Source organism: Neomonachus schauinslandi, chromosome 8, assembly GCF_002201575.2.
Source record: "Neomonachus schauinslandi chromosome 8, ASM220157v2, whole genome shotgun sequence".
Taxonomy (NCBI): Eukaryota; Metazoa; Chordata; class Mammalia; order Carnivora; family Phocidae; genus Neomonachus; species Neomonachus schauinslandi.
The window spans coordinates 131,148,455-131,167,739 of NC_058410.1; the positions used below are offsets into that span (position 1 = coordinate 131,148,455).

Sequence of the window (19,285 nt, forward strand, 5' to 3'; positions counted from 1 at the left end):
CTTTTGATCTTGATGAAGTCCCAATAGTTCATTTTTGCCCTTGCCTCCCTTGCCTTTGGCGATGTTTCTAGGAAGAAGTTGCTGTGGCTGAGGTCAAAGAGGTTGCTGCCTGTGTTCTCCTTCAGGATTTTGATGGACTCCTGTCTCACATTGAGGTCTTTCAACCATTTGGAGTCTTTTTGTGTGTGGTGTAAGGAAATGGTCCAGTTTCATTCTTCTGCATGTGGCTATCCAATTTTCCCAACACCATTTGTTGAAGAGACTGTCTTTGTTCCATTGGACGTTCTTTCCTGCTTTGTCAAAGATGAGTTGACCATAGAGTTGAGGGTCCATTTCTGGGCTCTCTATTCTGTTCCATTGATCTATGTGTCTGTTTTTGTGCCAGTACCATGCTGTCTTCATGATGACAGCTTTGTAATAGAGCCGGAAGTCCGGAATTGTGATGCCGCCAGCTTTGCTTTTCTTTTTCAACATTCCTCTGGCTATGCGGGGTCTTTTCTGGTTCCATACAAATTTGAGGATTATTTGTTCCATTTCTTTGAAAAAAGTGGATGGTATTTTGATGGGGATTGCATTGAATGTGTAGATTGCTCTAGGTAGCATTGACATCTTCACAATATTTGTTCTTCCAATCCATGAGCACGGAACGTTTTTCCATTTCTTTGTGTCTTCCTCAATTTCTTTCATGAGTATTTTATAGTTTTCTGAGTACAGATCCTTTGCCTCTTTGGTTAGATTTATTCCTAGGTATCTTATGGTTTTGGGTGCAATTGTAAATGGGATCGACTCCTTAATTTCTCTTTCTTCTGTCTTGTTGTTGGTGTATAGGAATGCCACTGACTTCTGTGCATTGATTTTATATCCTGCCACTTTACTGAATTCCTGTATGAGTTCTAGCAGTTTTCGGGTGGAGTTTTTTGGGTTTTCCACATAAAGTATCATATCATCTGCAAAGAGTGAGAGTTTGACTTCTTCCTTGCCAATTTGGATGCCTTTGATTTCTTTTTGTTGTCTGATTGCTGTGGCTAGGACTTCCAATACTATGTTGAATAGCAGTGGTGATAGTGGACATCCCTGCCGCGTTCCTGACCTTAGGGGGAAAGCTCTCAGTTTTTCCCCATTGAGAATGATATTTGCTGTAGGTTTTTCATAGATGGCTTTTATGATATTGAGGTATGTACCCTCTATCCCTATATTCTGAAGAGTTTTGATCAAGAAAGGATGCTGTACTTTGTCAAATGCTTTTTGTGCATCTATTGAGAGGATCATATGATTCTTGTTCTTTCTTTTGTTAATGTATCACATTGACTGATTTGCGGATGTTGAACCAACCTTGCAGCCCAGGGATAAATCCCACTTGGTCATGGTGAATAATCCTTTTAATGTACTGTTGGATCCTATTGGCTAGTATTTTGGTGAGAATTTTTGCATCCATGTTCATCAGGGATATTGGTCTCTAATTCTCCTTTTTGATGGGGTCTTTGTCTGGTTTTGGGATCAAGGTAATGCTGGCCTCATAAAATGAGTTTGGAAGTTTTCCTTCCATTTCTATTTTTTGGAACAGTTTCAGAAGAAAAGGTATTAATTCTTCTTGAAATGTTTGGTAGAATTCCCCTGGGAAGTCATCTGGCCCTGGGCTTTTGTTTTTTGGGAGATTTTTGATGACTGCTTCAATTTCCTTAGTGGTTATAGGTCTGTTCAGGTTTTCTATTTCATCCTGGTTCAGTTTTGGTAGTTGGTACATCTCTAGGAATGCATCCATTTCTTCCAGGTTATTTAATTTGCTGGCATAGAGTTGCTCATAATATGTTCTTATAATTGTTTGTGTTTCTTTGGTGTTGGTTGTGATCTCTCCTCTTTCATTCATGATTTTGTTGATGTGGGTCATTTGTCTTCTCTTTTTGATAAGTCTGGCCAGGGGTTTATCAATCTTATTAATTCTTTCAAAGAACCAGCTCCTAGTTTCGTTGATCTGTTCTACTGTTCTTTTAGTTTCTATTTCATTGATTTCTGCTCTGATCTTTATTATTTCTCTTCTCCTGCTGGGTTTAGGCTTTATTTGCTGTTCTTTCTCCAGCTCCTTTAGGTGTAGGGTTAGGTTGTGTACTTGAGACCTTTCCTGTTTCTTGAGAAAGGCTTGTATTGCTATATACTTTCCTCTTAGGACTGCCTTTGCTGCATCCCAAAGATTTTGAATAGTTGTGTTTTCATTTTCATTGGTTTCCATGTATTTTTTTAATTCTTCTTTAATTTCCTGGTTGACCCATTCGTTCTTCAGTAGGATGCTCTTTAGCCTCCATGTATTTGAGTTCTTTCTGACTTTTGTCTTGTGATTGAGCTCTAGTTTCAAAGCATTGTGGTCTGAAAATAGGCAGGGAATGATTCCAATCTTTTGGTACCGGTTGAGACCTGATTTATGACCTAGGATGTGATCTATTCTGGAGAATGTTCCATGGGCACTAGAGAAGAATGTGTATTCCATTGCTTTGGGGTGGAATGTTCTGAATATATCTGTAAAGTCCATTTGGTCCAGTGTGTCATTTAAAGTCTTTATTTCCTTGTTGATCTTTTGCTTAGACGATCTGTCCATTTCAGTGAGGGGGGTGTTAAAGTCCCCCACTATTATTGTATTGTTGTCGATGTGTTTCTTTGCTTTTGTTATTAATTGGCTTATATAATTGGCTGCTCCCATGTTAGGGGCATAGATATTTACAATTGTTAGATCTTCTTGTTGGATAGATCCTTGAAGTATGATATAGTGTCCTTCCTCATCTCTTATTACAGTCTTTGGTTTAAAATCTAATTTGTCTGATATAAGGATTGCCACCCCAGCTTTCTTTTGGTGTCCATTAGCATGGTAAATGGTTTTCCACCCCCTCACTTTCAATCTGGGGCTGTCTTTGGGTCGAAAATGAGTCTCTTGCAGACAGCATATCGATGGGTCTTGTTTTTTAATCCAGTCTGATAGCCTGTGTCTTTTGATTGGGGCATTTAGCCCATTTACATTCAGGGTAACTATTGAAAGATAGGAATTTAGTGCCATTGTATTGCCTGTAAGGTGACTGTTACCGTATATTGTCTGTGTTCCTTTCTGGTCTATGTTGCTTTTGGGGTCTCTCTTTGCTTAGAGGACTCCTTTCAAGATTTCCTGTAGGGCTGGTTTTGTGTTTGCAAATTCCTTTAGTTTTTGTTTGTCCTGGAAGCTTTTTATCTCTCCTTCAATTTTCAATGACAGCCTAGCTGGATAGAGTACTCTTGGCTGCGTATTTTTCTCATTTAGTGCTCTGAATATATCCTGCCAGTCCTTTCTGGCCTGCCAGGTCTCTGTGGATAGGTCTGTTGCCAATCTAATGTTTCTACCCTTGTAGGTTACATATCTCTTCTCCCGAGCTGCTTTCAGGATTTTCTCTTTGTCTATGAGACTTGTAAGTTTTACTATTAGATGTCGGGGTGTTGACCTATTTTTATTGATTTTGAGAGGGGTTCTCTGTGCTTCCTGGATTTTGATGCCTGTTTCCTTCCCCAAATTAGGGAAGTTCTCTGCTATAATTTGCTCCATTATACCTTCTGCCCCTCTCTCTCTTTCTTCTTCTTCTGGGATCCCAATTATTCTAATGTTGTTTCGTCTTATGGTATCGCTTATCTCTCGAATTCTGCCCTCGTGATCCAGTAGTTGTTTATCTCTCTTTTTCTCAGCTTCTTTATTTTCCATCATTTCATCTTCTATATTACTGATTCTCTCTTCTGCCTCATTTATTCTAGCAGTTAGCGCCCCCATATTTGATTGCACCTCATTAATAGCCTTTTTGATTTCTACTTGGTTGGATTTTAGTTCTTTTACTTCTCCAGAAAGGGTTTCTCTAATAACTTCCATATTTTTTTCAAGCCCAGCTAGTATCTTTAAAGTGATGATTCTGAACTCTAGATCTGGCATCGTACTAATGTCCGTATTGAGTAGGTCCCTGGCAGTCGGTACTACCTCTTGTTCTTTTTGTTGAGGTGATTTTTTCCGTCTTGTCATTTTGTGCAGAGGAGAATAGATTAATGAGAGAACAAAATGCTAGCAGAGTAACAACGTCCCCAGAAAATATACTCTAAACAAATCAGAAAAAACCTGAAGCAGTGGGAAAAGAAAGGGAAAGAGAGAAAAAAGAAAAAGATAAAGATAAAAACAAAAACAAACAAAACAAAACAACAACAACAAAAAAACCAGAATGTGATCAAATATGATCAGGCTGGTATATAGATCAGTGCCACACACTAGATTTGGGTTGTATTTTGGTCTTTTAGAAGAAAGGGCCTCCCAAAATTTTAAAGAAATAAAAACGTATATATGTACAAAAATAAGGGTTGATATGATGAAGGGATGGAATATGACTGTAAAGATGGAAAGTATAAAAAATTTTATAAAAGGAATTGATAAGAAGTTGTTTGAAAAAAGAAAGAAGAGGATTTAAAAAAAGAAAAAAAAAAGGGAGAGGATGTGATCAGGCAGGGGAATAGAAAACACCATATACTAGAGATTTAGGGTATATTTTGATCTGTTAGAAGAAACTATCTCCAAATTTTAAAGAGAGAACAACTTATATATATAAGCCAAAAATACGGGTAACTACTATGAAGGGATAGAATATTACTCTAAAAATGAAAAATAAAATTTTTTTTTTTTAAAAAAGGGATTGATAAGATGTTGGTTGAAAAAGGGAAAAAGAAAAATTCAAAGAGAAAAAAAAAAAAAAGACAGTTAAAAAAAAATTAACTTTGAAAGACTACAGAATCATGGTAAAAAAGCCATGAATTCTATGTGCCGTAGTCCCCTAGTGCTGGAGTTCTGCCGTTCTCATTGATGGGTAAACTTGGTCTTGGCTGGCTGTTCTCGCTGATCTTCTGGGGAGGGGCCTGTTGCCGTGGTTTCCAAATGTCTTTGCCGGAGGCAGAATTGCCCTGCCCTTGCCCCCTCTGGGCTAAGTAATCTGCTCAGGTTTGCTCTCCAGGGCTTTTGTTCCCTGCGAGCTTTCCGTACAGCTTTGGAGGCGGAGAGTGAAAATGGCGGCCTCCCAATCTCCGCCGCGGAGGAGCCGAGAACTCGGGGCCCCGCTTCTCAGTGAGCCCCCAGAGAAAAGCTGTCAGTCACTCCCGTCTCCCCGGTCTCCAGCCGCACTCCGTGCTCACCCGCCCTGTGACCGCGCGTTTCTATCTCTGGCACCCGACCCCGGGTGGAGTCTTCAAACCCAGCAGATCCCTGCGGCGCACTCCCGCGCGGCTCCTCCCAGGGGAGGAAGGTGAGTCTCCCCGGATCTGCCGCTTGTTGGGTCCCTGCTGGAGGAGCAGGGGCCCGACTGTGCCGCGGATCATGGTTTATGGCAACCCCAAGCTGAGAGCCCGCGCCTGGGCTCCGCCTCTGCAGCCGGCTTCCCTGCTCCGATACCTGGGAGCTCTGCCGCACTCAGGCACCCCCGGTCTTTCTGTGACCCCGAGGGTCCTGAGACCACACTGTCCCGGAGGGTTCCACCCCCCGCTTAGCCACCAGAGTGACGTCCCTCAGTGGAGCAGACTTTTAAAAGTTCCGATTTTGTGCTCCGTGGTTCTATCACTTGCCAGAAGCGGCCGACGGAGGCCCCTCCCCCGCCATCTATCCTCCCGAATATCGCCTCGGATTCACTTCTCCGCACGTCCTACCTTCCAGAAAGTGGTCGCTTTTCTGATGAGAGAGTTGTTGCTCTTCTTTTCTTCGATATCCTGTTGAATTTGTAGGTGTTCAGAATGGTTTGATCCCTATCCAGCTGAATTCCTGAGACCAGAGGAAATCCAGGTCTCCTACTCCTCTGCCATCTTGCTCCGCCCCCCCCCCGAAACCACGTTTTAAAGTAGCCTACATGTGTATGTTTTGCCCTTGAATGTTTTAATTCTAAAAGTAACATGTACTTGAGATAAACAACTTAAAAATTCTAATCCATTCCATCTTCTTGAAATAATTACCCTCAAATGTTTTGGTGTCCATCCTTTGAGACTTTTCTCTAAGAACTTATCTTTGTAATATACAAGGAGTAGTAAAATAAATTAATATGCAGACCATTTGGAATATGCAAGAAATAAACCTCTTCAAAATATATGTGTAAAAGCAGAATGTTAAAAAGTACGTATAAATGCAGAATGTTTCAAAGCTAAGCTGAATACAATGTGCTGTCTTCTTTATTATGGCTCATGACAAAGAATTGGGGTAGAGATTTTGCATTCATCTTCCTCCATTTAACTTTTTAAAGTTTATTAGCTTTCTAAGGGAAAGCACCTTTAATTTTGTAAGATTTTTAAACAGGTAAAGTTTTAAATCACATGAGCTTATGAGAATTTTGAAACCATTTGAAACCTGGACCTTCTTGAATATTCTTTGTTAAACACAGTCCCACATGAGTTTATGAGGCTGATATGAATTACTTTTAGTTAACGTTCCTCTTCCTGTGAGGAGTTGAATTAATCATAATGAAAAAATGATGGGAATATTTAGCACCTCTCTTAGTAAAAAAGAAAAGAAAAAGTAGAAGTCTTAAATATTAAAGAATATTACTACCCAGAGGACAATGGAAACATGTCTAAAATACTATTCACTTATTAATTCAAATATTTGATATAATTATTAAATAAAATAATTTCACTTACAAATACAAATGGCATCAGGTTTTTTTTGTTTTTGTTTTAATTTGTCCAATGAAAAGGAGATACAAAGTAGTAGAGAGAGCTCAGGAAGAATTGTGTTGAACTCTGTCAAATTTTTGTATATCTTTGTCTTCTTTAATAGTTGAGGCCTTTATTTCTGATTTTCTTTCTTTTTTTTTTTCTTTTTTTTTTTTTTAAAGATTTTATTTATTTATTTGAGAGAGAGAGAGACAGCGAGAGAGGGAACACAAGCAGGGGGGAGAGGGAGAAGCAGGCCTCCCGTGGAGCAGGAAGCCCGATGCGGGGCTCGATCCCAGGACCCCGAGATCATGACCTGAGCCGAAGGCAGACGCTTAACGACTCAGCCACCCAGGCGCCCCTATTTCTGATTTTCTTGATACATTGCCCTTGCCTGTGTACTCTTCTGAGGTCCATTTCATGTTCTGCATCCCTAACAAGTGTCCTGGCCATGCCGCTCTCTGGCAGCACCTCCCCTCTGATTCCTGACTGACTGACCTATTCTTCCCCTCACCGCTCTCCTCGGCTAACCTTTGGGCTTTTTGTGGGTAGAGCCCTCGTCTGTTCTATTCCTCACAGCATTGCTAAGCTTATAAAAAATAATAATAATAAAAGGTTGCGTTTGTCCACGTGCAAAATATTCTATAACATAGCCCCCTGGTTGTTTTTATTAGATGAAAAGCAAAGATTTGGTTTCGAGCGGTCTGGGTATGACCTTGAAGAATCGGATGGCCCGGATGAGGATGATAATGAAAATGAAGATGATGATGAAGACAGTCAGGCTGAATCTGTCTTGTCAGCAGCTCCCTCCGTTACCGCCAGCCCGCAGCACCTTCCATCTAGAAGTAGCCTCCAGGATTCTGGGAGTGTGGAGGAGGACATCAGGATTGCCGACTGCTTCTCTGGGGTGCACACAGACCCGATGGATGTTCTGCCCAGAGCCTTGCCTACCAAGATGACCGTGCTAAGCACAGTGCAGTCAGACCATAGCAGGAAGACAGAGTCCCCAGCGAAGACCAGGCAGCATGGTACAAAAGACGGAGAAGAACCAACAACTCCCGTAGACTCTTCTCAGTCCCCCGAAGCTGCACCCAGATCCCCCTGTCACCAGATGTCTGTAGACTACCCGGACTCAGAAGAAATTCTGGGAAGTTCTGTAGCAGGAAAGACTATCACTCTAACACAGGTAAATGCTTTGTTGTTGGTTTCCTTCCATTTACCCTGTTAAATATGGGGATTCTAATGACTTAAGAAAATAATATACTTAAATTATTTATTTCTGGCTAAATCAGTTTGTTTAGGCTTAATTTTTTGTTTTATTTAAAGGCAAAGGACATTTATGTCTTTTGGCTTCTTGCTGGGTATTTTAATCAGAGTTCACATACTGGATCATAAATCTGTGAAAGAACCAAATGGATCTTTAAAAATCTGTTCATTTGAAAAAATATGTATGTGCCCCTTGGGAATATGAGCCTTGGGACCTATTTGTCCCCGCGCTTACCCTGAGTTCTTTTTCCAGTGGCATTGATATGATGGATTTGCACTAAATTATCCAAACATTTTGCAGTTTGCCCCTGTCGGCAAGACAGCTCCCAGTTTCTGTGGCAGAGTTGGTGTGACCCAAATAATGTACCAAGAAGTTCACTTTGCTTGAATGATCAAATTGTTGTGGCAGCTTTAGAAAGCTTCCTGCTGGAGAACCAGCTCAGGGCCAGACACAGGCCTACAGAGACACGACCTACGTGTGCTGTGAATGGGTCTCTGCTTTTACCCCTGGTGTGGCTCATGAGGAATGTTTAAATCTCTGATGAATACATTCATCTCCCTGACACTTGTCTTGCCTGGAGTACGGATTGACGATGGCCATAGGATTTATTTCTAAATGTGGCAGATTTTGGTTTGCGAGGTGACCCTGGAGAAAAATAAAGACTGTGCAAGCTCGGATTTCTAGAGACTACTCTAAATTAATATAATTTAACTGAATTGCATTAATACTTAAATTATACTTGATATTTAAATCAGTATATGCGTTAATGTAGCTCTGTAATGTAGATATTATCAAGAAAAAGCTAATATTTAGGTGATAATCTTGGGCGGGAGGGAGATTGGCAAGATTTGTGACTTTTCGTGACTTCCAGATTTGGTCACCTGTGCTCTCCGCTTCTCTAGCCTAAAATCACCGACACACCTGCCAGTGCCTGGAAATCAGGTTTTCAGTAGACATTTCATAATGAAATGGTACAAATTTCATTTGAATGAAGGAACAAGGGAATAAACAACTGCAGACTTTTTTTTATTAATGGCAACCCTTTATTTCAAAAATGAGTAATCCTCCCGTTGATTTTCCCTTTGAGTTGACATTCATAGCTAACTAATGTTGCAATTCCTCAATAACCCCTAATCTCTAAAATAGGGTAGAGCTGGTGGTGCCAGCAATAATAACAATACCAACAACAGATACAGAACAACAGCAGTATAATTATGGCTACGTCTCAAGGTTAGTTTCTGTATAAATGAGACAACACCCGGGGAATTTGTTCGAAAAATGCAAAGTACTGTACAAAATGTGTTGCTGTTATTTGTATAGAGATTAAAGGTATAATGGGTTTTTTAGTTGGCAATTTGTTTCTTAAAATGAAAACCTCATTTTCAGCGAGCTTGTAATTCGTATACAAATATACGTGCTTCTGCCTGGTTGGGAAGAATAGATTTTATGCCAGCAGTTTAGCTCAGTGACTGAGAGGGCCGTGCTGTAAAAGGGTTTTGTCTCCTGCCTTTCAGAGCGCAGCAGCTGTAAGACTTCCTCCTCCTGCAGCCGCGCGCAGCCCTCAGACAGCAGCGGGGGTTCCTTCGGGGGCCTCGCTGCAGCCTGACGCTCAAGAACAGAAGCAGCAGGTGACCCTCCAGCCGCCTCCAGGCCTGCCCTCCCCCCAGACCCATCTGTTCAGCCACCTTCCTCTGCATTCTCAGCAGCAGTCCAGGACACCCTACAATATGGTTCCGGTCGGGGGGATCCACGTGGTACCTGCTGGCCTCACATACTCCACGTTTGTACCCATCCAAGCAGGGCCAATGCAGCTGACGATTCCGGCCGTCAACGTCATTCACAGAACTGTGGGCACCCCTGGGGATTCCGCCACGGCAGTTTCGGGCACCACACGTGCCGCCGGAGTGGCCGAATTAAGCGGCGTCGTGCCATGTATTCCCATTGGCCAAATCCGCGTGCCAGGCCTTCCGAACCTCAGTGCCCCAGGCCTGCAGCCATTGCCCTCCCTGAGCATGGAAACCGTCAATATCTTGGGCCTCGCCAACACCAACGTGGCCCCGCAAGTGCACCCCCCGGGGCTCGCCCTAAACGCCGTGGGGCTGCAGGTTCTGACGGCAAACCCTCCCTCGCAGAGCAGCCCCACCCCTCAGGCGCACATTCCAGGCCTCCAGATCGTGAACATCGCGCTGCCTACCTTAATCCCCTCGGTCGGGCAAGTGGCCGTGGACGCACCGGGCGCCCCCGAGATGCCACCCGCCCACAGCAGAGCGCGGGAGGCGCCGACCCAGCCCGCCTCGGCGGCCAGCGCCCATCCCGGCAGCGGCAGCACGTCTCCTCAGGGGTCTCCTCAGGTCCAGCGGGCAAATGCAAAAAAAGTTCCAGATCCCTCTGCCCCCGCAAGAGCCCCGGCCAGGCCCGATGGCTCCAGTAAAGTGGACGCAGGGAAGGCCGCCTCGGTGAATCATGTGAAGCCCAAGCCTGAACTCACGCCCGTGCAGGGCCAGCCGGCGGCCGCCGCCGAGCCTCCACTGCCGGCGCGTCCTGAAGCCTTCCCGGAGCCCCCCGGCCCGCAGAGCCCCTCCCCGGACAGAGCGGCGCCCAGGCCCGCAGCGCGGCCCCGGAGGCAGGCCAGCGCCCCGTTCAGCGACGTGAGTAGTGATGACGACGAGGACAGGCTCGTGATAGCGACCTAGGGGCTCTTTGGGGGGTGGGGGGGCGGGCTGGTTTGGTTTGGTTTGGTTTTTTGGTGGTGTTTTTTTTTATATAACACTTAAAGGTTTCTTTGAAAACCATCCTTTCCTTAAAGCACATTTTTCTGACATAAACTCATGACTAATCTTTGTGCAATCATGAACTTTTGACCAATAATTGTTGTTTTGTGTCCGCTCCAGCCATTTTTGTACATGTTGTATAGACACTTGTGCCTTTTAGGAGTTTATGTTTAGAAGCTGTACAGATTGTTGAATATCTATATACATAAAATATATATTATATATGTATATGAAAACCAGGTAGTTATTTGTGTTTAGAAAAAAAACCTGTCAAATAAATCAAATGATTAAATTATATGTTGCACTGTTAAATATAAATTTTTATGGCTGTGGGGCAGAGTTTCTGTGTATAAATTAGTATGTAAACTCCATATTTATTGTATTCATATTCGTCTTTGAAAATGGGTCTGTCCTTCTTGTGTAAGACAGTAACTTTACACTTCAGACAGATTTTCTGTGTCATGAAATGTTTCAGTAAAATATTGTTTACTGACTTTACCATTGCTTAAGTCGTGCCTTCTTTATATACCCAATATCAGTATTCGGAAAAGAGCCATAGGTCACATGTGTGGAAACCACCCTTAGTTTTGAGAAATGGGGGCTTTACTGGTGTTACTACTGTGTGAAACTCAGTGAAACCCATACAACTGAGCGGCCTATTTTTCTTATTTGTGAGCATTCATTTTATAGCTATTAACTTATAGAAGGTTCAGTACTTAGGAACACTTTCTGCAAATACGTATAGCATACAGCCTGGAATGGGCAAAGTTCCTAAATGCGGGTGTGACAATTTCTGGTAAACATAAAATAAGTTAAAACAATTGTCCAGAGAACTTGGATGAGGCCCGGCCTGTGAAACCGGTTTCTCAGGCTCTGCCCTCAGGTCTGTTTATTAGCCACCGTCTCTTCTTTCCCTCATAGGAAGTCCTACTGATTATGCTCAGAGAGCTCTCTGGCCAAAACCAAAACGCAGAGGGTCCAAGATTTACAGAAGAACCAAACTCAGACTTGTAAATTACTTATGTGACTCTCTTTAGAAATGATTATGTCCTGTCCTGGGAGGCTTAACCATCCTTACTCATTCAGAAAAAATTCACAGTTCCCATTGCAGTGATTTGCATTATTACTTAAGCATTACACATGCTAGATTGTGAGAAAGTGTTTTAATATTGAAATTGAATACGTAGCATATCATTAAGGCACTGTATTCAGATTTTTTAAAGGTCTCCTTCATGGGGATACCAAAGGTACCAGGCTGGTCAGACAACAGACCGTTGGGGGAAGTATTGGAGACCTGCTGCTGGCCAGCCCCTGCTTTCCGTGACTTTGGGAAGGGCACCCGCCATCTTGGCCTACATGCCCTGAACCTAAATTATGATCTCTAGAACGCAGTCTGGCCCCAGCAGGCTCTGATGGGTCTGTGATGCTTTTGATGCATGCTTGAATTTTTATTTACACTTACTGACAGATTAACAAAATTCTCAAAAATTAAAAAAAAAAACTATTTTATATTCCAAGATAGATTTGAAAAGAATTCTAGAAACTTAAGAGAATTGCATTGCTCTGTCAATATAGTTGTTGAAAATGAGGTCCATTATCCATCAAATTTCTCAAAATTAATGTTTTAACTTGATGTCATGCTTTCTATTATACTTTTTATGTATTTTGCCTAAAATTTTAAAGCAGTATAGCAAACATTTTTATTCTAGAATCATATTTTAGGTATGTGTAACTTCTCTAAAATCAAAAGTAATGCTCAAAATTTTGGGATTGGGTTGTTTTGTTTTTGTTTTTGTTTTTTTTAGTTTGTATAGATAGAATTTTCTTAATTTGAAAAATTTTCTACATTTAACCAAATACCAAATGTTGTGATAAACTTGGATGCTCCCTTGAGAATTTCATAATGCTCTAATATATCTTAAGCTTCTTTTGTAGTCTTGACTTTTTAAGATTCATTAAATTATACACATACCTTTAATATTAGTGACTTTAATACTTCAGTGTGACATTCAAATAGTTTGCTAACATTTGAAATATGTAGCTAAGTGAGAAACCCAAGTCTGGGCCATTATATTTTGAAATAGTCACATAAACAAAATATAAAGGAATAATTTTGAACACTCTGCAAAGTCATCTTTTCCCATGGAGCATTGTTATTCTTAAATATAAGTGACTTTCAAATAATGCAACCCAGATTGCTGGTGAGCCTACATTTTACTTTTATTCTTTTGAACTGTCATGAAAGACCCAGGTCACTAAAGAACTAGACCACAATGACCATGGCAAATCCCTGTGATAAGTTCTTAGCCAAACAGGTGAAAAGCATAATGTGAGACAATTTCAGTATCTCCTTGTATGAACCCATTGCAATGTCACTCTCAGAAGTGTTGAAAATAGCTGAAGAACCAAAGGTCTGGTTGGCACCTGGTTGGCTCAGTCAGTAGGCCATGCGACTTTGATAGCAGGGTCTCAAGTTCAAGCCCCATACTGGGTGTGTAGAGATTACTTTAAAAAAATAAATAAAGCTCATCTAATAAAACTTATTTAAAAAAAGGTCTTCTTTCTAGTTTTTAAAGTTTGGTGTATCTGTTTTGTGAAAATGTGTGGAATTAACCTGAGTTAGTGGCATTCAAGTAACTTGTTTTCATTCCCCAAGCTTTAGGCTTTTTTTTTTCTTTTTTTTTTTTTCCATTTTTTCAGAATGATAATTAACTGATAATATTTCACAAAGAGATTGTGTTTCTCTTTTTTTTTCCCATAATACAGCCATGATTTCATTTCATAGGAACTGTATAAATAACACTCTTATTAGATAATCTCTGATCTGAATTTTAAATGATAGGGCTTAACAGGGCTTATGGAGATGTCCATTATTTTTGTTGGAAGACTGTCAACGTATTTCTTGATGCATGCATGGGTCAAAATATAACATCAGTCGTTCTTTACTTTTCTCTTTTTAAGCTTACATTTTGAGATCAAGTGTAGGCAACACAAAAGGTGACTTTCATTAATTTTGTCTCAAAACTATAAGTTCTAAACATGGGATACTAAATCTAAGGCAAAAATCTTCTTCCAAGCTGGTTTCTCATGACTTTGAGTTATCTATTTAATATTCAGGGAAGTTATGTAGTTAATATTCAGAATTAATACATATATATTTATAGTATTTTAATGACCTTGACTCTCTGCTATTACTACTAAAAAAGAACAAATTTAAAGCAAAAATGGTAAAATATTTTTCTTTACAAGTTTTATAATCAGAAAGTCATGAGTCCCTTACCGCTATTGGGTTCATCTAGAACCTTGCATATACAAGGTTCTGTGGAAGGAACTGTAGACATCAGAGTTAAAGCAGAGATATAACCTGCTCCAGGGTATTCCCTGTCCCCTGAACCAGTCTCAGGCCTGAAGAAGACTCGGGCATCCAATTCCAGCATTTGTTTAAGGTATCAACCAACTCCAATACAATGGAAGATACAAAAGAAATCAGAAGGCACACTTTCTACCCAAAAGGAGCATGCTTGCCTAAGACTTAGGCCATATAAACTAGAAAATAATACTAGACCATACACATCTTAGAAACCACAGGCTATAAACATTTTGAGAGGTAAGAAAGTTATTAAAGTAATGAAAGAATGATTTGTGTATGTTGGGGACTGCTGTATTTTGAAAGAGGAGTGGGATTTGGGACTTTAGAATAGAGATAATGCTAAGCAGTAGAACAGAAATAGCTGAGATGACTATGTTACTTAAAAATTATGCCTGGGTAGGGGGAGCCTGGGTGGCTCAGTCGGTTGAGCATCAGACTCTTGGTTTCAGCTCAGGTCATAATCTCAGGGTCATGAGATCAAGCCCCGCATCAGGCTCTGGACTTAGCGCAAAGCTGGCTAAAGTTTCTCCCTCTCCTTCTGCCCCTACACCCACTCTCACTCTCTCATAAATAAAATCTTTAAAAAAAACAAAAACAAAAACACGTTCCTGGGAAGCAGCCTAAGTGGAAGAGAAGATTCACTCGGGCTTTCACCAAATATTTAGCACCAACAATGTAGAGAACACTTTGGAGATACAAATTTAATGCCAATAAGCGTCTACCCTCTAGGAGCTTAAGTTCTGGTAGAAGAGTGTGAGACCCAGAGTATCTCAAGAGGCATGAGTGGAAGAGTAGTTCCCCTTTATTGGTGGTTTCACTTTCTGTGGTTGCAGTTGCCTGCCGTCAACCTCAGGTGGGGGTGGAGGCAGGTGTCCCTGCATCCCCCCCCCCCCCCCCCGCCGGCGCATCCTCAGCAGGTGAGTGTAGCCTAACGCGTCGCCACAGTGCCTGTGTCCACTCACCCCACTCCATCGCATCACACATCACCACGGGAAGGGGGAGTACGGTACAGTAAGTCATTTTAAGAGAAAGAGACGACATTCAAGTAACTTATAGTACATTACAATTGTTCTATTAATAGTTACTGTCAGGGCACGTGGGTGGCCCAGTCAGTTAAGTGTCTGCCTTTGGCTCAGGTCATGATCTCAGGGTCCTGGGATCGAGCCCCACGTCCGGCTCCCTGCTCAGAGGGGCATCTGCTTCTCCCTCTGCCTCTGCTCCCACTGCTTGTGCTCTCTCCTCCCCCCTCAAATAAATAGTCTTAAAAAAAAAATAGTTACTGTTGATCTTTTACTGTGCCTCATTTAAACGTTAAATTTTATCATAGGTATCTATGTATTGGAGAAAACAAATAGAGGGTTCAGTACTATCTGGTTTCACACATCCACTTGGGGGAGGGTCTTGGAACATATCCCCACAGATAAGGGGGCCTACTGGACAACCAAGAGCATTGGTGCATCTAAGGGGGAGTTCCTGGTTAGATTGATCAGAGAATGCTTTATGGAGCACATGACATTTAAGCTTGGCCTTGAAGGGACTTCACTAAGCAGAAACAATAGAAGGGAAAGACATTATGGACAGAGGATGTGGAGGGCAACCAATATTTATCACCGCTATGTGTTGTTTGTAATCTCACTTAAACCCAGGCAGATGTTATTCTCCCATTTTATAGACAAGGAGGCTGCATCTCCCATTGTTTTGAATCTTCGTCCTGCTGGTGCAGGAGCTGGTATTGAACCCAGGATTGCCTGACAATGGTGTTGCACAGAAGCGAAGATACAGGAAGCGGGAAGAAAGAGCAAGATGGAGCAGACGATATTTTTAGTGGTTTAGCAAGCACCCGACATAGTCATGGTGATACTGTGGAGAACAAGGGACGGAATTGAAGATGATTAAAAGTGTGTGGGCTGCGGCGCCCGGGTGGCTCAGTTGGTTAAGCGTCTGCCTTCGGTTCAGGTCATGATCCCAGGGTCCTGGGATCAAGTCCTGCATTGGGCTCTCTGCTCAGCGGGGAGTCTGCTTCTCCCTCTCCCACCCCCCCCACCCCCGCTTGTGCTCTCTCTCTCTCGGTGTCAAATAAATAAATAAAAATTTAAAAAAAAAAAAAGTGTGTGGGCTCCTCTATGAAGGGGGCATTCCCTGGGTCAGAGTCATTCATGTAGGGAAAGGAGTGTCATTTTTTAATGGGCAAATAATTTAGGGGAGGAACTGGCAATAACAGGCTAGAGAAGTGAGGAGGAGAAGGAAGTAATACAGGGAGCATGGAAAGCCAACACACTTGATCGATTACCAAGCTGGCCACAGTATTTCTTCTTAATTGGTGGACTCAATAAAATTCCAGGAGACATTTACTGATCATGCAAACAGATGAGGATCAGTGTCCAAGAAGATTGAACCAAGTGGAGAGATGGGCTGGATATAAGACAAAATTTCACAGGAAAAATTAAACTATTTCAAAATGTAGCCGTTTCATTTATGCAAAGTTCAGTATATGCCACTTATCTCCCCCCCCAAAAAAAGCATTGTCTTGGGATATTAGAAATACATTAGTTAGACCCACATGCAAAAATAGCCACGCTTTGTTCCCTCGTGGACAGAGGATCACGGGAGTATTATTAATAACTGTGACTTCTGGACCCCAAGCTTGAAAAATATAGAAACAAATGAGCACATTTTGAGGCCATCAGGCCCTGAGGCCAAGCCTTGGGAAGGGCCTTCCTGAGAGGGCCCAGAGGCAGGACTACCCGGACATCATGACAGCGAAGAAAGCACTCCAGGAGAGTCATAACAGCAGAAATAATACAGAGTGATCATAATGAAGAAAGAAAGAAAGAATAACAATAAAGTTGTCTTTCCAGTAGGGGAGAGAGAGTTTGGGGATTATGAAAAAAAAGAGTAGGCCATTGTGATGGAAATGCCAGGTCTCCATTACCTTTTGTGTGAAGCCAGGATTAGCCTCACAGCAAGCAGCCAGTGGGAATTCATGGCCCCCAAACTAAAACTCACATTTGCATAATAACCAGACAGAAAGGAATATATCTTCAAGGAAGATTGCAATATTAAAAATTGTAGCATTCCACCCATCCTTCAAGGTCTATCCGGACTAGCCCAGGGGAGGGCCTGCCGAACTATCCTCCCTTCCATTTTGTTCTGAAGCAAGTTTTACAAAAACACCATTTCCAAGTGCTTCGGTGCTGGGGACAATATCTGTTCTGGAAACATGCAGACACGGCTGAGAAGAGCCCCAGAAACTAGGATCAGTGACCCCAGCCACATTCTAACTGCAGGGAGAAGGACCAGGCAGGTGTTTCTCTCAAAGTCATGGATCAAGTTTTGCTTATTTTGTAGTTGGGGTCCTTTTTAAAATAAAAAGTCCCCATGACATAGAACAAAAGTGTTCTCATCACTATGCTTTTGTTCTCTGAGAAGTTAGGGTTGTCTCCTTCCAATAATGCCTGAGGTTACACTGGAAATGTAGGCTGTATTCCAGCACACTGAAGAACTATTCTTTTGAAGCTCTAGATTCTGGTAGGCATGGGGCTGCGAGTTGGGGTAATGATGGAAGAATGGTAAGCTTTACATTTTATTGCCCCACCACCCAGGCCTTGTATCATGCTGAAAAGATGTAGCTGACTTAGGTTATTAGGATGAAACTCTAAATTAAAAGTGAACATTTCCTGGCTTAAAAAGATATGATAAATTCATTTTCAGAATTAGGTAAATTTTCTTACTTAATCTAATAAAGCATCCATACAGACAAAAGTTTTGAGGTCATCCATGGATTCCATAGAGTATTTTACGAACAAGTCACCTTATGTATAATGCAGTATTTCTAATTTTGATAATTATGACAAATATTATATGATGTTATTTCCATTTTATGGTTGAGAATATTGCCTAAGGGTTACAAAGTCGTGAGGCTAAGATCGAAAACTAGGTCTTTTTTTTTTTTTTTCCACTGTACCATGCTGCTTTTCAGTAATGATTTACAGTAATTGTGTTGTATTGTATTCATTTCTAGGTGAGAGTCTACTGAGTATTCATAAAACATCCCATTTAAATTTCTGACTGAAATGAGTACATCCAGTGCCATGCATATTTGTATAGAGATTAGATTTTATAACCTTTCTATATGCCCTTTTTCATAATTGATATAATAGGAGCCATAAAAATATTTAGTGAGGAAATATTTAATTTAAATAGCAGGAGATAAAATAGCAATGTAAAGTGACAATCCTAATCAAGTATAAAACATGTAAATTTCCAAAGTATATTAGGTTTCAATTATTAGTCATTATTCAGAAAAATGTCTTTGTTACACATCTTATGGTGGTAAAAGCCAAATGAAAGGGGAAAGTTAAACATAGATTCACATTGTTTTGGATATAGACATGGTTTGAGCACAACATACCATTATATTATAAAGTCTCTGAATCTGATCCTTTCAGAACTATTTTCAAAAAGAAATAGAGCAATTGTCTGTTACTTTTTTTTTATTTATTTATTTGACAGAGAGAGAGATAGCGAGAGCAGGAACACAAGCAGGGGGAGTGGGAGAGGGAGAAGCAGGCTTCCCGCCGAGCAGGGAGCCCGATGTGGGACTCGATCCCAGGACCCTGGGATCATGACCTGAGCCGAAGGCAGACGCTTAACAACTGAGCCACCCAGGCGCCCTGTCTGTTACTTTTGATAGAGAAGAAAATTATTTAAACATATTCTCCTGCAAGAGGGAGCATCAAATTGTACTTTTAAAAATGTCTTAAATTATACTATTTAAATATAATGCAAAGAAAGCAAAGATTGGAATTTAGAAGGAAATGAAGACATTAATAAATTCTTTTTACAGAACCAGTAAGAGAGAAAAACAAAAATTTCTCTCCTTAGCAAATGATTCCGTATCTCAGAATAAACCAATAGAAGCAACTATATAGAATTTACTCTTTCTTATTTTCTTCCAGATCTCACTCTTGGTGTCTGGATTATAGTAGTGAATAATTAGATACCTTTCATAATGTCCACGTACTTGTGGGTTTTATAAAGTTATAAAAACCAATAGGCATTTGTTATGTAGTTGGTTTTGCTGGAGACATCTCTCATTCATTCGTTTTCAGTTACTTGAAAGACAGTATGTTTAGTTATTTATCTATGAATGTTGCCAAATGGGATCTAAGGAAACCATGTTAGGTGAAAGACAACAGGACTTTA

The 19,285-nt window shown here is 41.2% G+C and overlaps 1 protein-coding gene across 1 annotated transcript in view; it reads left to right on the forward strand.

Moving 5' to 3' along the window:
- The window catches only part of HIVEP1 (HIVEP zinc finger 1), a 117,188-nt gene extending 106,535 nt beyond the window's left edge, over positions 1 to 10,653 (forward strand). Inside the window, 2 exon segments of the mRNA XM_021697233.1 lie at positions 7,347 to 7,858; positions 9,454 to 10,653. Coding sequence (XP_021552908.1) covers positions 7,347 to 7,858; positions 9,454 to 10,632 — 1,691 coding nt within the window. The 3' untranslated portion in view covers positions 10,633 to 10,653.
- The last annotated feature ends 8,632 nt before the right edge of the window (positions 10,654 to 19,285 follow it).